General features: G+C 37.6%; 3 protein-coding genes across 4 annotated transcripts in view; 2 read left to right on the forward strand and 1 right to left on the reverse strand.

The window, feature by feature from the left end:
- Positions 1-1737: 1737 nt before the first annotated feature.
- On the reverse strand, positions 1738-9408 carry LOC145546937 (olfactory receptor 9S13-like). Of its 2 annotated transcripts, none has more exons than XM_081595317.1 (2): positions 9308-9408; positions 1738-4644 (listed from the first exon to the last, which is right to left on the reverse strand). In XM_081595317.1, exon 2 carries the CDS (start codon positions 4633-4635, stop codon positions 3703-3705), a length of 933 nt encoding a protein of 310 aa, XP_081451443.1. In that variant the 5' UTR covers positions 4636-4644; positions 9308-9408; the 3' UTR covers positions 1738-3702. The 2 variants fall into 2 exon arrangements, with proteins under 2 accessions (XP_081451443.1, XP_081451442.1); XM_081595316.1 differs by having other exon boundaries at positions 1738-4648; positions 9308-9389.
- A 3340-nt stretch (positions 9409-12748) lies between these two features.
- The window catches only part of TESPA1 (thymocyte expressed, positive selection associated 1), a 276752-nt gene continuing 266743 nt past the window's right edge, over positions 12749-22757 (forward strand). Inside the window, exon 1 of the mRNA XM_081595311.1 lies at positions 12749-13416. The gene's annotated coding sequence lies outside the window, so the exon portion shown is untranslated. The remainder of the gene's footprint in view (positions 13417-22757) is intronic.
- On the forward strand, positions 20009-20959 carry LOC145545687 (olfactory receptor 9K2-like). The gene has a single exon (XM_081590508.1). It carries the CDS (start codon positions 20009-20011, stop codon positions 20957-20959), a length of 951 nt encoding a protein of 316 aa, XP_081446634.1.

Raw genomic sequence — 22757 nt, forward strand, 5'->3', positions numbered from 1 at the left:
AGTTATGCTGGATTGGAATTAGTTTAAGCCTGTCTTTGGGTCTGCAGTGGGGTCCCTGGATGGGGATGGTCATTCCTGTCTGGTCATTGGATGAATAAGACTGCTTCCTGTGTCTTGTTCAGTAAGATAGCACTAGAATAAGGATCTGCTTCAGGGTCCATAGTTGGGTCCTTAGTCAGTGGCCTGATACCAGATACATGGACAGAAAGGAATATCTCCCACTGGGTGTTTAGACCTGTAGGACTGCTGGCAGACTATGGCTGTGAAGAAACTGGATCCAAATATAAGACCCTTTTAGTATCTCTGGGGGTGCTGATGGGAGTGTCTTCTGTCCAGTATCTGGGCCAGTAGGACTGTTTGTAGACTGCTACTAGGATGAGCTGGAGTCCAGTTACAACTTTGAAATCTATAGCCTGACTGAGGTTTGGTGGGCTTACTTCCAGGGCTCCCAGACTGTGGTCAAGGGGTTGGAGCTGGTTCACAGGCTATAGCCAGGACTGAGGTCTATACACCTGTTACCTGACCCATAGATGGGCATGATTTCAGCCAAGTCCCTTGGTGTATGGTGCTGGTGACAGGAGACAAACTGAACCATATTCCAGTCCTCAAGGGCATGGAGCTGCTCCCAGGACATCAGTGACTCAGCCACCTACGTGCAAGCCTGCAATCTAAACATGGCTCTTCTCCATACTGGACGGCACTAGAGTTTCACAGACTCCTACCTGGATCTCCAATCTCCCACAGAAGCACTCTTGTCCTTCTTGTCCATGGTTGGATGACAAGTTAATTGTTGTTCAGAAAGCATATGAAAGGGAGATGTCTTATTTAGTCATCTGCTGATATCACTCCTCCCTTCCTTTTTGTAATCTTTGAACAATATTTTTGTACTACATGATCTAAAGAATTTTATAATTCTCCACATTAAAGTCTTATACATCTTTTGTTAAATTATCCCAAAATCCTTAATAATCTCTGATATACATGTAAATAGAATAGTTCAGTTCAGTTCAGTCACTCAGTCGTGTCCGACTCTTTGCGACCCCATGAATTGCAGCACATCAGGCCTCTCTGTCCATCACCAACTCCCGGAGTCTACCCAAACCCATATCCATCGAGTCACTGATGCCATCCAACCATCTCATCCTCTGTCGTCCCCTTCTCCTCCTGCCCCCAATCCTACCCAGCACCAGAGTCTTTTCCAATGAGTCAACTCTTCGCATGAGGTGGCCAAAGTATTGGAGTTTCAGTATTTTAAATTAAATATTGTAGCTGTTTACTGCTATTGTATAGACATGCAATTGATCTTTTGTGTTAATCCAGACACCTTCATAAATCCTTCTTTAGACTGTCTTTGCAAATTATCATGTAAATGACAGTTTAATCCTACATTTGAACCCCTATACTTTAAATTTATGTTTATTATTATTAAATTTATGTTTATTATTGTATTGCATTTGTTAGATTTCTAACAGCATGTTGAACTGCATTTAGGGATAATGGGCATTGTGTCTTTTTTGCAATTTTAAAGAAAATACTAACATTTTCCCATTTTCCCAATGAAAATGTGTGTTCATTCAGTTTGTAGCTATAATTTAACAGCTTAATAAAATTTAGTTATTTTTCTAATTTTACTGTTTTTAAAATCATAAAATACTGTTACAACCTATCAAATATTCCTTCTACACTTTTTGTGACAATTCTTTTTAAAATATTTTAATCTGTTAATGTCAATTTTTTTTTTTTGAATTTTAGTGTGGCATTAAACCACCACAATATTTAAGGTAATTATCCTCCAATTAAATTAATTAATTAAAATTAAATATGTCAAATTTAATTCTTCATTGTCTGACATTGAACCATCAATGCCTACCTGCTATATTTACAACTTAGCCATAATGATCACCTTATATCATATTCAATATGTTTAAAATCCAATTTGATAATACATATTTGGATGACATAGTTTCCTTAAATTGTGGAATATTTACAAGTTTAATAGCTAATTAAATGTGCCCATTCCACCATAAAGGTTTTTTGAGTTTAAATCCTCTGAACTTAAGACAATAAAACTAGAAATCAACAATAAAAATATATTGTCTAATTAAATCTACTATACTGAAAGAACAAACCTCATCTGCATAACCCTTTAATAAAAAGAGTATTAAAATGAAAAATTATTTATATTGAATATAATAATGAAAGCAAAGGAAAATTACATTGAAAACTATACAAGTCTTAAAACACTTTCCATTAACGTAAAAACAGAAAGTAAATCAACCAAGCCTTCAACTAATGAATTCAGAAACAAAAGATTAACAAAACCAGAAAAACCTTAGGTATATTAAAATAATCATGAAGGTATGCAAATGTTCATGCAGATATTGATTAATGAACATAACGTGTGCATTTATCAATTAATTTAAATAGTACAATATTTATGAGTTACAATTTGGAGTACATCTAAACAAACCACAACTAGAACAGGAAACCTATGTAACACCTAGACGTCACATCATAAACTACTTTGAAAATAATTATATGGAACTCAAAATTCTAATGGTATAAAGTCAAATCCATGGCAGATTTAATTAAGGAACTAAAATGGAATAAAATCCTAAGAATTAAAAATAAAAGTGCATAATTACAGACATCAGAAGAATTATATTACTATAAGACACTATTTTATGTCACTCCAAGCCAATGTTTTTTTCAAACCTAGAGGAAAATAAGGATTTTCAATCAATATATTGATTACAAACATTATAAGAAAGAAAGTAATGAGATCAATAAGTATGTGTTTAGTCCCTAAGTCGTGTCCGACTCTTATGATCCCATGGAATGTAGCCCACCAGGCTGCTCTGTCCATGGGATTTCCCAGGCAAGAACACTGAAGTGGGTTGCCATTTTCTTCTCCAGGGGAATCTTCCCAACCCAGAGACAGAACTCTTATCTCCTGCATTAGTAGGCAGATTCTTTACCGTTGAGCCACCAGGGAAGCCCTCAATAAATATAAGCAATACTAAAAATATCACCAAACATTTATTATTAAGACTCCCCATTACAAATAGGTTTATAGCAACCATAACACATTTATTTATTTTTTTAATTTTTTGTTCCTTGATGAAATCATTAATGTTTGGACTATTAAGATATTATAGGTATAATACTTTGTACCACGCCTTCATATAATTATTTGAGCAAGGCCAATGATTTATATTACTGTGGCACTTTCAACTCTCATTTGCAAATATTGGATACTGGCAAACTCAAGTATGATTTGGAGAAAACAAATTCCATAGAAATTTTAATAGTGTCTCTTTATTTTTCCCCAAGGTATATAGATGGATATATAGATATTCATATAATCATATGTATTTTCAGATATCATATTAATACATTTAGTGTGTGTACTTATTTAGCAGTACTGTATTCATGAGTTGTAATTTTAAATATACCTAAGCAAAACAGAAACAAACCTCTGTAACAAACAGATACATACCATAAAATAATTATGAAGTAATATAAAATATCTACATTGATTTTCATTCATTTTTTAAAAATCTATTGATGTTAAAAAATAAACTCGAATCTTCAAAAATGTAGATGAACTTAGTTAGAATTATTCCATAACAAATTATTACATATATTGATTTTAGTCTAGCCTACAGTTTTACAGATGGCCAGAGGTCAATGAAAAGATTTTTATCTCAACAATATCCTTTTCACGGCATTTTTTACCTCCCTATTCCTTAGACTATAAATCAGAGGATTCAACATAGGGATGATAAAAGTGTAGAATACAGCTATAATTTTGTTTTTCTCTGGTGAAGAGATGGCTCCAGGCTGGGCATACATGAAGAACACAGTTCCATAGAACAAACTCACCACAGTGATATGAGAGCTACAAGTGGAGAAGGTCTTACTCCTGCCATGAGTTGAGGGGATCTTTAGAACAGTGGAGAGGATACATGCGTAAGAAACCAGAATGACAGTTGTGGTAGTGATGATGATGAGGGCAGAGAGAATAAAGAGTACAATCTCATTCACCAAGGTGTCCACACAGGAGATCTTGATCAGGGCTGGGACATCACAGAAAAAGTGGTCCAATCTGTTTTCTCCACAGAAACGCAAACTGAAGGTGAAACTTGTTTGTATCATGGAGTTGATGCAGCCACAGATGTAGGAGGCAATCACCAAACGAACACAAGCCTGCTGGGACATATGAACAGCGTAGAGGAAGGGCGAGCAAATGGCTGAGAAGCGATCATATGCCATCACAGCTAGAAGAAAGCCTTCAGTCCCAACAAAGAGAGCAAAGAAGAAGAACTGGGTTGCACAGCCATTATAAGAAATTCTCTTGTCTTTGGATAAGAAAGTGGCCAGAGTTTTGGGAGCAATGACTGTGGAGTAGCAGAGATCTAAATAAGATAAATTTCTGAGAAAGAAATACATAGGGGTATGAAGTCTGGAGTCTCTTTTAATGACAACTAACATGCTGATATTTCCTACCACAATGACCATGTAGATAAGCAAAAAGAGTAAAAATAAGAGAATCTGTACTTCTGGAGATGTTCGGAATCCCAGCAGAATAAACTCCATCACTTCTGAGTAATTCTTATTCAGTTCATTCTTCATAGCTGAGACCTATCTGAGAAAATCAGTGGATGATCATGAATCCTATGGAAAGCCTTGTCAATTTTTTGTTCTTTTTTTAAAATTGAAATATAGTTCATGTACAATATTATATGTTATAGGTATACAATATAGTGATTCACAATTTTGAAGTTATACTCAATTTACAGTTATTATAAAATATTGGCTCTATTCCCTGTGTTGTACAATATATCCTTGTAGCTTATTTTATATATAACAGTTTGTACCTTATACTCCCCTATCCCTATATTTCTCCTTCCCCCAACCTCACCCCAATGGCAATCACTAGATTGTTCTCTATATCTGTGAGTACGCTTCTTTTTTGTTATAGTCACTAGTTTGTTGTATTCTTTAGATTGCACAGATAAGTGATATCATACAGTATTTGCCTTTCTCTGTTTGACTTATTTCACTTAGGATAACACCCTCCAGGTTCATCCACATGGCTGCAAATGAGAGAAAAAAATCCTATTGCAATATGAAGTTTCTTGGCAACATATCTAACAGAATAACTTTACTTTTGGAAGGACCAGTAGCCAAATATATATATTGTTTTTCTAGTATATTCAATGTCAATGATATGAGAAATGTAGATAGGTAAAAGATGCCTGGGACAGTAATGCTATGAGTCATTTTATGCCATTTGTTCAGAAGTTTGGAATTAGATGGACTAAGTCCAAATTTCACCTCTTTCAATCTGAAGTAATCTAAAATTGCTACCTACATTTTCAATGCCTGAAGTCATCTTCTGTGAAATGGGAGGTAATAATACCTACTTTATAGGATTGTTGTGATAAAAATGTGAAACTGAGTATGAAAAGCAGTATTTGCAGCTACTGGAACATCTTAAATTCAAAATAAATTTTAGTCAAATTAACAAGCAAATAACCACATAAAAAATTACTTTTGTTTTAGGAATGAATATCAGGTGAAAAATTAGGTCAATTCCTTTTCCTATCACAAAATACAGTTAGTTTGACTGTCTTAAAACATCCTGATATATAAAAGACATTAGGAAACATGGGATTACTGTTTCATGGGATGGAATGAAGCATCAGTCTTAAAGTCATCTGAAATGATAAATCAACTCTTACCTCCTATACTAACTACACACTCTTCTACCTCTACTCCTTTACTACTTAACTCTGATTGCTAGTAGGTCTGCTTCCTTTCTGCAGCCAAACTCCAGCACATCTTTTTCCTTTAATGTAAAGCATTAACATCTCAGATACATGAATTATTGTTTATACAGAAGCAAACTTTATGGTACAAGAAGTTCAAGATTAACTTTCCTAAGAAGTATTTTTTCTTTGTCTATATTATTAATCAAACAGAAGACATTAATGGAAATACATAGAGCAAACAAAATCTGTGTTGCACAGGTTTTGCTTTTTAAAATAACTATCAATGCTTAATATCAAACACTAAAGATGTATGTGGATAAAAGATCAATAATTTTAATATATTTGAAAAATTAAATCCAAGTGGAAAAGATGAAATTTTATGTTATAAATTTGTGTCCATTTCTATAATTTCTGAAATATCAAAAAAAATCTTCCCATCAATGAAATTTATGTCATATTTGAAGTCATTTTAAGTTGGACATTTTTACAAAATCAAAATTATAAGAGTCAGAAAAAGTGAAACCAATTTTGCTTCTGTTACTATTTTTTTATGAAGTAAAAAATGTTTTATTAGTTAACAGTGTGGCATTTAATTCATATAAATTCAAGTTCTAATCCAGGTCCTGCCACTCACTGGATAAGTAATCTTGGGCAAATTGTTCATATTCTATGAACCATTGTCTCCTCATCAGTAAAATATGTCTTAGAATATCTATCCCATAGGGTGGTATTGAAAGGATTAAATTAAGTGATGTACATAAATTAAATAAAATATGTAGGACCTTGGAAATAGAAAGTGTTCATTAAGAGTGGATATATGAGAGATTGAACATTTTTTTTCCTCAATTAAGAAATCTATCTTTAAAAAAGTTGTGATTTTTTAAAAATCAGGTACCTTACTTGAGATTCAGCAGATACCAAAAGAAGCTCATTGAAGAATTTTAATAGCTCATTTTTCCATTAAAAGAAGCTTTGAAGAAAGTGCAGTTAATTGCAAACATGTTTAATAGTATACATTCGATTTATTCAAGGGAGGGCACTCAGTAAGCAGACCTATTCATTTCTAAGTCTCATATACCTTATTTTTACTTGCTAGAATCAAAAGAGGATCAGGCTGACTCTTCAGTTTGACATCAAGAAATATTCTACTCTTTATAGTATGCAAAGACGGAACCAAAAATTGCTCCTACATAAGTTCTAAATCCTTTGATCTAACCATGTAGTTATTCTTGTAAAAAAGAAAGTAAATTAGATATAGATAGACAGATAGATAGATAGATATAGATAGATAGATATGTGGTCTTTCTGAAAAGTAAAAAGGGCCCTAGAGGTCAATTAGGTCAATGTTTGCTAAACTTCCCATATGTTAGAATCATCTGGGGAAGTTTTGTTTTGCTTCACTTTTAATACTGATTCTTGGATCACACCTCCTTCTTAATTAGTCCCAATATTGAAAATTGTCTACTGAGATGAGTGTGGGGAACATTCATTATTATTTTATGTTTCTCAACTGATCGCAATGAAGCTGGTCCCTTCTTAGAAGTTCGAGGACAAGTGAATTTGGTCTTCTTATTGCTTCCTGGCAGAACAGCAACATTCTCATTCAAAGTCAATCAAAGTTATTATTAATCATACATATTCTTCTGGAAGGATATTTCCACCCGTCACTGCATTTACAAATATCCCTTCCAGAAATTTCTGTCTTTGTTCAACACAAATGTGTAATAAATATAATCCATTTCTTATTTTCTGATGCTGGTGGATATCAAAACTAGATCACTAAATGCTGCATATATAAACCATGCTCCCCACACACACAAGTCCCAGGCATTCTTTTAGCTTCTTTACATTTAGACCTAATTAAAATCACTGTCTTTCACTACTTAGGTGGATTGGAAAAGAAGTTTAATTTGTTTTGAAAAATAAAAGAGTTGACTTCTGATTCTGGCAAAGAAAAAGTAAAAGAAACCAGATCTCTGCCTGAATCAGTAACAACAGAGTCTCTTTCTTTCACTCTCGCTCTGGGTCTCTCTCCTCCCTCTCTCTTTCTTCCCTCTGATACATATGCCACATAGATACACATAGGAGTATATATAGCTCAAAACTATCCCACAAAGAAAAACTCTAGTTCAGTTTACTGGTGAATTTTACCACATACATAAGACAGACCTTAATAATAATTCTACATAAACTTTTCCATGAAATTTAAATGAGGGAATACCTCCCAATTTATTTAATGAAGCCAAGATAAAGGTGGTATTAAGCCAGGCAGACACAGAACAAGAGAAGAAAATACAGGTCAATATCTGTTGTGAACACAAACGTGAAATTTCTAAACAAAAATTTAGTAAATTTCAATCCAACAGAGGACCAAGGGATGTCAAAGGCATAAGACACTAGGATGAAGCAGACGCTATCCCAGGAATGCATAACTGATTTATTGTTCAAAAACAATGTAATTTACTATATTAACAAAGTGGAAAGGAGAATATACATACACAAAAAACAGACATTTAATTCTGGTAACTCTCAGCAACTTTCCTCAGCCTGATAAAAGGCATCTATGAAAAATCTTAATATCACCCTTAATGATGAAAGTCTGAAAGACTTTATCTGAAGATCAGGAACAAGACAAAGAGATAGAAAAATTGTAAATATAATTGATATTAGTTTAGCAGAAACCTGGCAAGCATTCAGCATTATAAACAATTTTGTTGAAAGATTATTATGCTTTTTCAAATACAACAGTTGACAACTTTAAATTTAATGGGACAGCTAACTGTTGTAATGGTTTGGCCTGTCTAGTCCCCTCTGATAACCTTACGGATGACTTCAAACTGTGGCTCAGACAGCATGGAGCGAAGTATGTCGAACCAAAGTTTTCCCGCAGAAATTTGTTTAAAAAAGTCAATAAATGACGAGAAGAATTTAGTGTTTGTGTTAAAAATTTCTTCACTAGTAATAACTTTAGTAAGAATACAAAAGTGACTATTTTGAATTATTGATTTACTTTGATATATAAGCACTTATATAAATGATTACTAAAAAAATTGTTAAATATTTTGATTATTACCCCTTTTGCTAATCACTGAAGTAACTGAATCATAAGTCAAAACTCTTCCTATGATAAAAAATCCTTTGTCAGATGGCAACTCCCATTAATTCTTGGAAAGCTTGAAACAGTGAATAATTTCAATGTTACACAATCTCTTCAGGATTTTTAAAATTGAGGGAAAATCCACCATCTTTTAATGATAAGACAAGTTTAAGTACAAAACGTGGCATGATTAGCATGAGGAAACCGAATAATGATCTATCTTGATGACAAATATATATATACAACAATTCTAAATAAAATCCAATAAAACCCATGCAAAGGGATCTCAAGATAAAACAAATTCAGATATAACATAATTGGAAAATATTTTCCATTTTCTGTTCATCCATTTTTGAAACAAGCAGTGAGATCTCACAGGACTTATTTTTGGTGAGGGAAATAACAAAAGGAGGGGAGAGAAAACAAGACTCACAGTATCAGAGACAACTTTATCTTGGGAGACAGGGAGGTGTTTGGGGCTTTTCACATTGCTGGTTATTATTAGCCAAGCTCCTCTCCTCAGGACTATCTGATGGGGATGGAAACCTGGTAACTAGGCAATAATTAGAATTCTTAATCATCATCTGGAAGTTCCACTCTATCATAGTACCTAGAATCTGTGCCTTTGTATTTAGTCAGACAACAGCCACCAGACGGCAGCAAACTGCAGCTGGATCAAGCCTTTGCTTCTGGAGCCAGAATCCCCCAGTCCTCCAATCCTCCAATCCTTAACAGTCCAGCACATCCTTGCCTGCCTCACGTCATTCTATTTCTTTTTTAACCTGTTTCCTCATATTTTATAAACTCGTTTTCTTTATCAATTAATTGTTAAAAGAAAACAATTTTTTAGTCAAAATGAGACTCTAAGCCTTTGGAAAAACTCACTGAAAATTTGGTACAGTCTTTGTTAAGGAGACATTCACTTGCTATGGCAGGAAACAAAATAAACAGATATGACCCATTTAAGACACAACAGAAAATGTGACACAGCATAGAGAAATATATGATTCTCATAAATGTGATCTGACTTTTAAGAATTAAAGTAATAAACTTCTCTACATATGGACATATAAAGAATATAATGTAAATATCTATAAAGTTATAGTGACTCTATTCCTTATCTGTTAAGTGACACAAAAATATTTTCTGGAAAAATTCCATTACATTCCATACCATTTGTTTATATATAAGAATAACTGACAGATATGTATAATCTAACAAGGCTCAGAGAACAATACTATCTCTAAAAGTAAAAGATGAGTTTGAATAATTTGTTGAATCTTAAAGGTTGAAAGGGGAAAATGTGATACACTTGCTAATTACAAACACAAATGATGCAACACACTTCTGAAAGATGGAAATAGCAGAAGTATTATTTTCGTCTAAAACAACATAAAAAATGGAACATACATAGAAAATACAAAAAAATGACTTTAGCGCGTAAAGTGAAGTGACGTAAAAGTGAAGACTAGAGTGAAGTGAAGTAAATAGATTTTAAAAATGAATGTAAGTGAGATATACTACCTTCATTTAAGAGAATTACATTTGTGATAATGGACAGAACTTGATTTATAAAAATCATAGCTATAAGAGATTTCATAGAAAAACTGAAATTCAAAACATAATATATATTGTGGATGATATACCACAATGTGGGTAAATACAATAGATTTGAGTTTTCTAAATTATGTTTGGTGGTTGAAGAAAAATTACAATGCAGTCTTCTGTAGTTCTAAAGGTATAATATATAGATTAAATATTTTAAAAAATGATTTTAAATGAGTGAGGGTAAACAAATATAAAGAGAGTAAATTTCTATATGTAGACACAAGTGATAGATGCAATTTAAGGTTATATTTCTCAAAGTGAATTGGTAATTATTTATTTAATAGCAAAATACCAAAAAAAGGAACACAGAACAAAGATATTAAAATGGCAAAAGTAAAGAACAATAACAGATCTTTACAATTAATGTAAATGAGATAATCTCCCCTATTTCAAAATATGGTGTCTACCGTATATATGGAGTGGGAGGAGAAGTTTAAATTTTTCAAAGTCACAGCTATAAAATGCTATAGTAAAAAGTTTAAAATCAAAGCTTTTATAAGATACACCAGATAAAAATTTTAAATAAACACATAGCTCATCATAGTGATGTAGGCATTCTCTTTGTCTCTCTCCTTCAATCTACAATCAGTAAAGTGAAGTGAAAGTGAAAGTCGCTCAGTCGTGTCCAACTCTTTACAACCCCATGGATTACAAAGTACATGGAATTCTTCAGGCCAGAATACTGGAGTGTGTGGCCTTTCCCTTCTCTGGGGGATCTTCCCAACCCAGGGATTGAACCCAGGTCCCCTGCATTGCAGGTGGATTCTAAAACATTCATAATTCAACAAATGTGCCTCTGTCCAACACACCAGGACACACCAGAGAATTCCATACATCGGCACATCTTTAGATGGGTGGACTGGAAACACAAAGGAGGCAGAGCCAGGGCTAAGCAGGGTTGGTGACCCCCAGCTACGCTTGCAGTCCCAGAGAACCCAGGAAATGTGGCACACATGACTCAGGCCTCCAGGATGCAAGAGCAACCTGCAGCCACAAGAAATCAGGCAGCGGCAGATCCTGCGACCCCATTTCTTTAACCATAGAGGCATCTGTGACTCTGGCCCCTTCCCACCCACAGTAGCAACTGTGAACTCAACAGCTCCAGATGTAGCCAATGAACCTGTGACCACAGCTCCCCCAACACTTCTGCCCTCTCCCTGGAGTGGTGGAGCTGCCATCCCAGGAGACCACAAAGGTAGCAGAGGGGACAGCCACACCAGAGCCCCAGATGGCAACATCCACCCCAGCAGCAGCAGTGGCGAGGCACTACTGACCCCAGAGGCACGTGCAGTAACAATGAAGGCAGAAGTGGTGGAAGGCGGAAAGTGCCAATCCTCTAATACAACCAGAGGCAGCTCAGGTAAGAGAAATGGAAAACTGGTGCTACAGTACCATCTGCCAAAAACGACAAGAGGAACACCTCTAATTATTAACCTGTTGAATCATTATAATCAAGTTACCAAAAAAAAAGGCAGCTTTACCTAAGGAAGAAAAATGTTCATTACTTCAAATGCACTAGCAGAGAAACAACTCATCAAGTACCATGAAAACCCACAGTAACACAGCAGCCCAAAATTAAAATGACAGTTCTCCAGAAACCCAACTCGAAGCCACTTCATTTGTTACATAAACACATTTCTGGTTTCAACAGACATGTTTTTTAAAAGACATAAATGTAACTAGAAGCATCTAAAAGAAAAGATAAAAAACAAATGCTTAAACATGAGACAGTCTCATGAATGGATATGATTCCTTATATATTCCTTAGAATAGAGTAAATCCTCTACTAACTATGAAATCATGCAATTCATGAATAATCAACAGTATGAAAAGCAAATATTTGTTTAACAGGAAGTAATTCTGCAACATAGATTTCATTTCCTCACTGTTTAGATCATGATTTAAACTTGCTAAGACGAACAAGTATTAGGGGGCGGGGAATGCAGCTTCTCTCTTTAGTTCTCTGTACTTTTTAACTGATTAAACTCTTTAGTTCTCTGTACTTTTTAACTGATTAAACCAACAAACATAGCGACGAAGGGTCCTGAGAGAAACTCTTTCCTGGGGAGAAAAACCCCCAGGAAAGAGTAGTAGTCATTCCCTCTGCAAGGGACCTAATGTCTCTCTGACCAGTGTATTGCATCATAAAGCAAAAAATGAAAATGAGAGAAGTAATTCCTCACCAGACCTTCGGAAAACCAGCAGGGCTCGGGATCAGACACTTGGCTCAGCTCCTCCGATGCCGCCTGGACTGAGGAGGAGCCGGCGCAGTGATGCAGCGTTAGGAGGCCCAGAAGGCGGGCCTCGTGCTGGATGGAGCACAGCGGCCTGATGGTGATGCTCCTCGTGACCCGACGGCTGTGGCAGCTCCTGCCAAATATCTCGGCTTCCAAGACGCGAACCTGTGGCTGCAGGACAACGAGCTGCAGCTGTGCGAGCTCTGCGGCTTCCTGGACGCCGCCGACCGGCACAAGTGGGGCAGCGCGCGACCTGTGGCGGCGTTGTGGGCGCCACGTTGCCTGCGCCTGCGGCACGAGGTGGGCCCGCGAGCCTCCGAAGCTGCGGAAACTCTAGGCGCGCGGGGAGGCCCTGCTGGGCGGGAACCAGGAGCTCATGGAGCCGTGCTGCTGCTGCTGCTGCTGCTGCTGCTGCTGGACCAGTAGGAGCGGGGACGCGGGCGGCGGCACCGGCTCCCACAGATCCAAGGACTGCTGGGCCGGCTTGAGCAGGCGGTAGGCGGGCGGCGTGGGCTAAGGCAGCAGGTCGAGCGCCGCAGGGGCGGAGGCCCAGGCCGCTACCCGCACTTTCCGGCCCTGCTGCTGCCCCCTCAGGCCTCACAAGGCCCCCTGGAAGACAAGGCCGTCACCCCGCACACGTCCCTGGACTACCCGCTGGCGCCATCTCACCACTGAAGCGTCCCCTATGGCCTGCACGGTAAGGACGGCACCGGCCGGGCAGCGCGGGTCTCTGGCCCACAACCCCTTTCCCCCGCGGGTGGCCCCCAGTCCAGACCCCTCCTCTGGCTCCGGACGGGGAGATCCCAAGCCCGTCTGAAGTGGGGCTTTGAGTGGTGATTTTCTGGTTGTGATAGAGGCGTGGAATTCGCAGTGGGCCCGGTACCCGGCCGAGTTGCGTATGAGAGGCTGGAACTCGAGGGCCGGCTGGAGGCGCCACATCCCAGCCTGGAAACCCTTGTCTAGGAGCCGGCAGTTTTTCATGGGGGAAAAAAAATGCAAGGCCATTTGTGCAAATGTGGAATTTCCTGTCTTATTTGTTGCGACCTGCAGCCCCAAACCTCAGCAGTGTCCACGTGTGTGCTGGAATGCCGCCCGGGCTTCTCGGTGTTCCCTGCATGCTGGGAAGGGGCCCAGGAAGCTGAGCCAGAGAACGAGGGCTAAGAGCCTTCCTGGTCGGCCTTTAGTCCTGCCCTTCTCAGGGTCCAGGGACTTTTGTCAACCGAGGCTCTAAGACTTCGCAGAGGAATATGTGCTTGGAATGGGTTCTGGCTTTTCGTCTCTGCGTGCCTCAATTTCCTTCTCTGTAGAATGGAGACGATGATCCCTACCCCTGGATTTGAGGTGGATAAAAGTCTCTGAAGGGGTTTATAAACTGTTGGTCACATGGCTTAGATGGTAAAGATTCTTGCATGCAATGCAGAAAACCCTGGTTCAATCCCTGGGTCAGGAAGATATCTTGGCGGAGGAAATGGCAACCTACTCCACAGTACTCTTGCCTGGAGAATCCCATGGACAGAGGAGCCTGGTGGGCTACAATCCATGGGGTGGCAAATTCTCGGACACTGGAAAGTGAGTGACTAACACTTTAACTTTGCCAGAAGCTCCATGGTTGCTGGCTGCCAAGGTGAAGGTTGGAGGACTTTTAAGGCTCAGGAAAGCTGGATCTTCTCCCATCCCCCCTCGAGACTGTTAGGCAAATCGGAGGGGGACCCTATTCCCCAGTCCTCTGGATCAGTGCCTCCTCCTTGCTACCTCGCTCCTCTCCTGCTTCCATGTCCTTCCATATTTTTGGTGGCTTAGCTCTTACTTCTGGTGGCAGTTACTGCTGCCTCAGCTATTTGCCTGGAGGTAGAGATTAAACAGCCCTTTCTGGTTCTCTTTGACGCTTTTCCTAGTTCAGAGAAAATGTGTCTAGGCCTTCAATAACTGTTGTTCCCCAGAGTGATAGCCTGCGGATGGGATGGAAACTGGACCCTCTCTCTTTGGTTGGATGACCAAGTGGTCTCTGCAGGTGCCTTGTGTTGGGGACTGGGGTACTAGGCCCGAGAAGGTTGGGTTCTAGCCCAGCACAGTTTTTGCTTTATCTTCTCAGTCTGTCAGTTCAGGGAAGGACTGGGGTTAGAGGGATATTTTATTACTGATTAGCAATCTAAAGCTACAATTTGGGTTTCTCTTTATAACTCTGTACCCTTCATCCCACTGCTGGCTCCTTAAGGCCAGAGGGAGTAGCTCAAAATAAAGTTTTTTGATTCATTAGGGCTGGGAAGTATAGGAGTGAGAAGTCCCAGTCCTTGGGAGGGTCAGATTTCTGGGCCTCGGTTTCCCCAAGCACAGTATGATACGGGGAATCACTGCAGGACTGTGGCTGGGAAAGGAAATGTTTCTGGCTTTTAGCTGCATTGACAGGTGACAGATGATTTAGGGCATGATTCTCTGCAGGACAGTGAAGTGCTGGAGTGTCAGAGCATATTTGCAGAGAAGTTCTGTCATGTTTTGGACAAGGAGACTCAGACCCTCTCTGGCTCAGGGTTTTGCTGCCGCAGTGCATGGTGTAGGAATTGAGGACTAGGCTCCGTCTAAGGTTTCTCACCTCACTGGACAGTGAGTAGAATGGAGCTGTCAGGTTTCCTGCAGAATCCAAGCTCCCCACCACCACCCCCGAGTCCCATGTACACTCAGAGTGGAACTGCCACAGATTTTGTGGTGGCAGAGCTTTGGGTTGAGATGAAATAAAGATTCAGCATTATTATCACAAATTTCGCTTACTGCTTTCATTTAGTTTTGTCTGAAAGTTCTATGTGGCCTTGAGATGTTCTCCCAATGATTATGAGTAGGAGGCCTGGAAACAAAGAAAGGCCCTCCTCTTAGAGACCACTTTCCTGTACTTGAACTTGTAGTTTTAAGGTGAGTGGAAAGCAAGCTGGAGGTGAGAAAGCTGACAAGCCTCGTTCTGGGTGTGGCAAAGGTAGAGTCAGATACCAGGCTTGTGCCATATGTGCTTGCTCTTAGCTCATCCTCACAAAAGCTCTGGAAAGCAGTAGTATTTCCATTTTACAGCCAAACATCCAAAGGCTTAGAGAGGTTCTGAGCATCTCCTGGGAGAAAAAATTGAGATTGAAATGTCTCAGTTCCAATTGCCTGGATAGGTCTCCCAGGGATTCTCTACTGCTCAGGCTATGTGTGGGCTTCCTTTTCTGACTCATTGTCATTTTGGCCAATAATATTAATCAGCAGACACTAGGTGACACCTCATTCTTGATTCCTGACCCAGGTTTGCCCTTCTCCCACCCTGAAAGTGTCACTTCCTTATCTGTGACCAAGTGAGCAGATGATTGATAATTACACTACCCAGAAAGGTCAGGCTGCCTTGTGTTCAGATTTCTACTCTTCCTCTCCTCTTGAGCAAGTTACTTCACTTCCCTAAGGCTCTCTCTGTTCTTCTTCTGTAAAGTGGGGCAGCATCTACAGTGCCCCCTTTATCCATGCAGGATCAGGGGAGGTCAGGATCTGCACACAGTCAGCCTCAACCATTGTCAGTATCTTAGTCATTCATATTCCTTACCAGGCTCCTCATGAAAGAAGATAGGGACCCATGAGGGTTTGCCAAATGGACATCAGTGTTCTCTTTGAAACTCGGTTTGCTGTTTAGACAGCTTGCTTCATTTTCCAACCAAGCCAGTCTCTGGCTGCACCTGCCCCTGGGATAGGGATTAATGACCCTGTAGTCCTTCTTGGAGGTGCCTTAAAGACCCTAAGTGACTATCGTGGCAGGTGGCCCCTTGGTATTCCAGGCAGTCCCTCAGAGGGACTGGGCCTGGTTGCAAATGGGCCTTTCCCCTGGTTGTTTTATTTGACAGATATCTGGGTTGGGCTGACTAGTCTGGACTAGGATGCTCTTTGCTCTAGTCCAGGGGGGCAGACTGGGGCAGGCAAACCCCAAACACCAGAAAGTCAGGTGTATCATTTTGAACTGATTTTCAAACAAAAGTATTTTCAACAATTACTCCCCTCCCATTCCCCCAGATTGAATATGGTTCCCTGTGCATTATAATAGGACCCTGTTGTTTATATATTTTATATACAGTAGTTTATATCTGCAGATTAATAGATATTTTAAAATTCATATTTATCATTTATATATCACCTTATTATATTTAAAATACTTTTATTTTAAACATTATCATTTCTGATTTTAAAAAATAATATTTACTATGTCCATTTTAGTATCAGAAGGATTTGTAGTACTATCTCCTTTTCATTCTTGATGCTTGTGATTCAGTGTTGCTGTATTTGTTAGGCTGACTAGGGTTTTATGTATCTTACTAATTCTTCAAAAACTTAATGTTAACCCTTGTAAATATCCTATGTATATATTTCTATTTAACTAATTTTGGTCTTTATTATTTACCTTGTTTTATTTTATTGTACTTTTTTTGTGCCAACTGTTTTCTCTTTCACATAATTAAGATAGATAATCTATTTATGTTCCTTTCTTACTCATTTATAGTAGTTACTTCTGGGTTTTATATATCCCACTAAGTATAATACTTCTTTTTCTGCACCCCAGAAATTTAGGTGTATCATAATTTATTACAACCTAGTTCAGACTAGATAAAAAGATAGTTTGATTTCCTTTTTAGCCACAGTCTTTTAGGCAGTGTTTATTTCTAATGTCCACACTTTCTATTTGTCTATTTGTTATTCATTTCTATATTAAGTGGACCAGGATCAAAGAACATACGTTGAATGATTTCAGTCTTTGAATTTATTGAGAATTCATTCCATTTATTGTTATTTCCAGTAAGTGTTTCTTAGGTATTTATAAACAGTAGCATGTTGTTATTGCTAATGGTATTGTAGGAAGTTTAGGAAATGAGAAAAAGTATAGTGAATTTTGGTATATTTTATGGATTAGATCCCAAAGCTCCTCTCCAGGTGCTTTCTTGTTGGAGATGTTAAAAAGTTAAAATGTCTCCTGCTACTAAGGTTTTTGACACAGAACTTTACAATACCAGTTAGATCCATGCAGACTTGGGATTTGGGAAGACACAGTGTGTTCTGGATCAATGTTCCATTCATTTTGACTTTTTCTACTGGTTAGGAAGTTATGGAAACATGGAGGCTTTTCTCTGAAGCCTTGTTGAACCTCTAACTTCCTAGGGAAGCTATTTTGATGGATAAGAAAGTACTGACATATTTTTGCTGCTGTGTATATGATCCTTGGATCACAGTCAACAATATTGTTCTTAAACCATACCTACAATGATAGCTTCTTTGTGAATTAATTCTATGTTATTCCAAGAGTCATTGCAAGAGTTTCAGCTAGAAGTTCATTCTGCCTTTCCAAACTTCATAGGCCTTGTTAACCTTAATTATTAACATTTTCCTGTTTAAAATTCCTAAACTGCTTTTTCTTTACTGACCAAACTCTTAATGATACAAGAGGGAGGGGATATATGTATACATATAGCTGATTCACTTCGTTGTATAGCAGAAACTAACACAACATTAAAAATCAATTATGTCCGAAAAAGAGGATTGTAATTAACTCATGGGAATATTTAGGAAAGATGGCATCCTTGTATTAGGCTTGTTAAATAGAATATAATGTCTCTGGTTTTAATGTAGTCTTTCAGTCACACAGTAGCTATTAAGGAATTTTGAAATATTAGTCCTGATCTCTTATAAATGTTTTTACTAGAGATTTTAAAAATAATTTTATTGAGTACTATCATTTATTCCATGATATTTTTAACTAATTAGTATTTAAATATACAAAATCATAAAATTAGCAAAGCATTATTTTACTTTGAATTTGTGATTCAGATGGAATTTGTGTACCATGAAGTATATCTACATCAGAGAATATAGGAAGACCAAAATTTGGAGTGAATTTTTGCCTTTTACAATCATAGCTCATGTAATTTATTACATAATATTAAATATTTATTTATTTAAAACATTTTTCGTATAGTACAGACTTTTCAATCTGTTTCCCTCTGCCTATCAACTTGGCTGCTGTGACAATAACCAGAAAGTTTTTCTTTGTTGATGTTCTCATAGAAGACAGTCCTGGAGCCTGCACTTAACGTCTCCATAATTGACTTTACTATTACTCCTCTCCCAGTGGAACCCATCACAGGGGATGAGCAAAACCTCAAGGCTGGAGAAGGTTTCACAGGCTTTAAAATAACTAAGGCCATCATAAACACCACTGTTGATACTCCAGCTCATGATCAGGAACTCTGGACTACACAGGGTTGCTATAGTCCTTAAATATGCAAGCGTACCCCATTATTCTTATTGTAAGAGGTACAAAGCATACTAGAATTAATGAGAGGAACTCCCTATATGTATTTTCCTTAGATTTACTTCCACTGAAGTAAGATCCCTTGAATGCAAGTGAGATCCCTTGAATTGATGTAGCCTTGGTAGAAAGTCTTCATTGCACTGTAAGAACTGGAATGTTCATCAGTTTCTCTCTCTCTGCTTCAAAAAGAGGGCTAAATGATTATGACATTTTAAAAATTAATTATTAATAGAAATGAAATATTATAATGAGGAATAGAAATGCATATATTTGGGGGAATGGCTTTGATCTGAGGAAATGAACATATATTTGGAATAGCTTTAGAGAATTTTGTTATATCTAGTCCTAGCAATTTTTGCTGTTAATTTAACATATCAACTACTTATCTATTTCTATTATGTTTTCAAAGATTGGTACAGTTATAGTGGAAATAAATAAATTAAGATGTAATAAGGTTAAAATATTTTGAATATATTTATTATTGTTATTACCATTGCATTGTGATTAAAACAAGGATTGCACTATCATAATGGCTACAAACACTAACATTATCACTGATATTATATGTGCCACTCCTGTTTTATATAATGTATAATATTCCTAATTTAGGTTGTTGTGTAATACTCCTATTTTAGATAAACATAAATTTTAACTATAAACATATTAAAAATAGAAATTCAGAATGTGAGTAAAATTACACAGGAAAATATTCTACTTTCTTATTTACTTCCCTGAAAAAACATGATTTAAATAAAATAACCAAAGGACTTCCTTTACTGCTTAATAGACTAACAGTTTCAGAAGTCTAATGACATCTAATCCCTAATCTTGCATGTTCCTGACAATAAGATTGTTTTGTATGCAATATCTCATTAAGTTGTTAATCATATATATCTACATTTAAGACAGTATTGATAGCACTAGAATCAAAGCCACAATTGCATTTATTTTGCCTTGTGCCTCTCAGCAGGTGTCTGCCATGGGTGACATGGGAACAACCAATCACTCAGAGGTGACTGACTTCATTCTTGTCGGCTTCAGGGTCCGCCCAGAGCTCCACATTCCCCTCTTCCTGCTATTTCTGCTTGTCTATGCCATGATCCTTCTAGGGAACGTTGGCATGATGCTCATTATTATGACTGATCCCCGGCTAAACACACCAATGTATTTCTTCCTAAGCAACCTCTCCTTCATTGATCTCTTCTATTCATCTGTTATTGCACCCAAGGCTATGATGAACTTCTGGTCTGAGAGCAAGTCCATCTCATTTGCAGGCTGTGTGACCCAGCTCTTTCTCTTTGCCCTCTTCATTGTGACCGAGGGGTTTCTCCTGGCAGTCATGGCTTATGACCGCTTCATTGCCATCTGCAATCCACTCCTCTACACTGTCCAGATGTCAACACGTCTCTGTGTCCAGTTGGTGGCTGGTTCCTATTTTTGTGGCTGTATCAGCTCAGTTCTTCAGACCAGCATGACATTTACTTCATCCTTTTGTGCTTCGCGGGCCATTGACCATTTTTACTGTGACACTCGCCCACTTCAAAGACTGTCTTGTTCTAACATCTTCATCCATAAACTGGTTTCTTTCTGTTTATCTGGCATCATTATCTTGCCTACCATCATAGTTATTATTGTTTCTTATTTGTATATTGTGTCCACAGTTCTAAAGATACCCTCCACTGAAGGACTCAAGAAAGCCTTCTCCACTTGCAGCTCCCACCTGGGAGTCGTGAGTGTACTGTATGGTGCCGGCTCTTTTATGTATCTCACTCCTGACACATTTCCTGAGCTCAGTAAAGTGGCCTCCTTGTGCTACACCCTAGTCACTCCTATGTTGAATCCTTTGATTTACTCTCTGAGAAACAAAGATGTCAAAGAAGCTCTGAGGAAGATCCTGGGGGAAAATATATTTTTATTTATTTCTGTTTAATGGTGATATACCTGAAAGACACAGGCTTTATAAAAACTTGGGGAAGCACTGACTCAAAAAATGCACCCATTGATCTTAGAAATATTTACTCTTAGAGAGTTAGTTTATTTGAATACCATGTACTTAAAACCAAAGAGTACATTTGGAATATATTTAGTCTGGCTGTTGATTTTGGAGTGAATGAAATGACTTCCTCTGTATTTCATCTTAATTTTGGGTAAAAATAATTCTTGCCATGTAATTTTATTTTAGGGAAAATATATTCCAAATTTGCTTGTCTATCTGAGATTGCTTCTTTTATATGTATTGTTAATCTTGAGTCAGTAACATGTGTCATGTGGATATGTATGTAATTGATAGAGGTATTCTGATGTAATAAGATTAATCTGATGTAATAAGCAAGAGAGAACAAAATACATGAGATTTACTAGAGAAATCTTCGTGAATTTTAGTGAGAGAATTAGATGCTCTGAAGTGCACAGAGTCTGAAGGGTGACTTGTATGTAACTCTTAATTGTTCAGAGGCTACGTGAGTGACATATTTATTTCATGGCTTCTCTGGCTTGAATCATTATTATTTCTCCCCCTCTCCCCCTCATTTGAAGATCCACTAAACTGATAAATTACTTTTGAATATTATCCCTTTTCAAAAGAACACTGTAATAAAAATAATTTATGTTTTGTTAGATATACTTTAGTATTCATTCATCAAATTAATATTTATTGAATTTTGATGTACTCGTTGCCCTATAAGAATTCCTAGGTATAAATAATTTCTGTACTTGAGCTCACAAACTGAGGGGGAAATAGCTGAATAGAGAGGTAACATGTCATATGGGCAACCCAGTGAATAAAGGAATATGTAGAAAATATCAAAAGAGAGCAGCTTCTACAGATGAGTGACCTAAATGATCAGGGAAAACTTCAAAAGTACATATTAAAACATAAGTGGATGTAAGCAAGATGAAGCAGAGAAGTTTCTGTGCAAAGGAAATTAAATAACTATATGTTAAGCTTCCTAAAGTTTGACACCTGATTTTTAATGCACAAGAAAGGGAGTGAGAGGTAAGACTTAAAACGCAATTCATGGAAATTGTGCACACATAAAACAAAGAAGTTGACCTTTATTCTATAGGAAGCAGGGAAGCACTGGGGATATTTTTAAAAGGATATATTGTTTTCAAATTGGCATTTTATAAAAAATCACGCTGGTAATTTCTATAAATATTCATGGAAGAAGATAATCAGTGAAAGTGTATGATTGTCCAAGAAAGAGGCTCTGGTGGCTAGAACAATGGCAGTCTTATAGGAGACAGTGAAGAGAGGGAATATCTTTAAAGCCATGAAAAATTAAGCTACATGTTAACTGATGGTTGATAAAATGAGAACTGGGTAGAAGTGAATAATGACTTATAATGTTTGAGCATCTTTCATTGGGGAAATGCTACCTCATAATATGAGGAGGAAATAGGAGTAATATTGTTAATCATTAAGAGTTAAGAAAATAAGATCAGGTCAGACTGAGCATTCAAATCCTGGTTTTACCTATGTGCTCCATAGTCAACTGTCTTGACTTTGCAGTAACTCTTGCTTCTCAGTTTAATAAAAGATTGCTAATGTCTAATGGGCAAAGACCCTGTGCCTGGGATTTAGGTGAGCTGGAATTAAAAAGAGTTAGGAGCCTCTTTCATTGAAGGCTTGTTCCATTTAGGACTCAATGTTGCATGAAAGATTCTGTACTTTGTGCCCAAAGAGTCTATACTTCAGTAAAATATGCTTAAGTAACTTCTTAAAGAGC

Source organism: Giraffa tippelskirchi, chromosome 4, assembly GCF_054371585.1.
Source record: "Giraffa tippelskirchi isolate mGirTip1 chromosome 4, T2T-mGirTip1v1.2.pri, whole genome shotgun sequence".
NCBI lineage: Eukaryota > Metazoa > Chordata > Mammalia > Artiodactyla > Giraffidae > Giraffa > Giraffa tippelskirchi.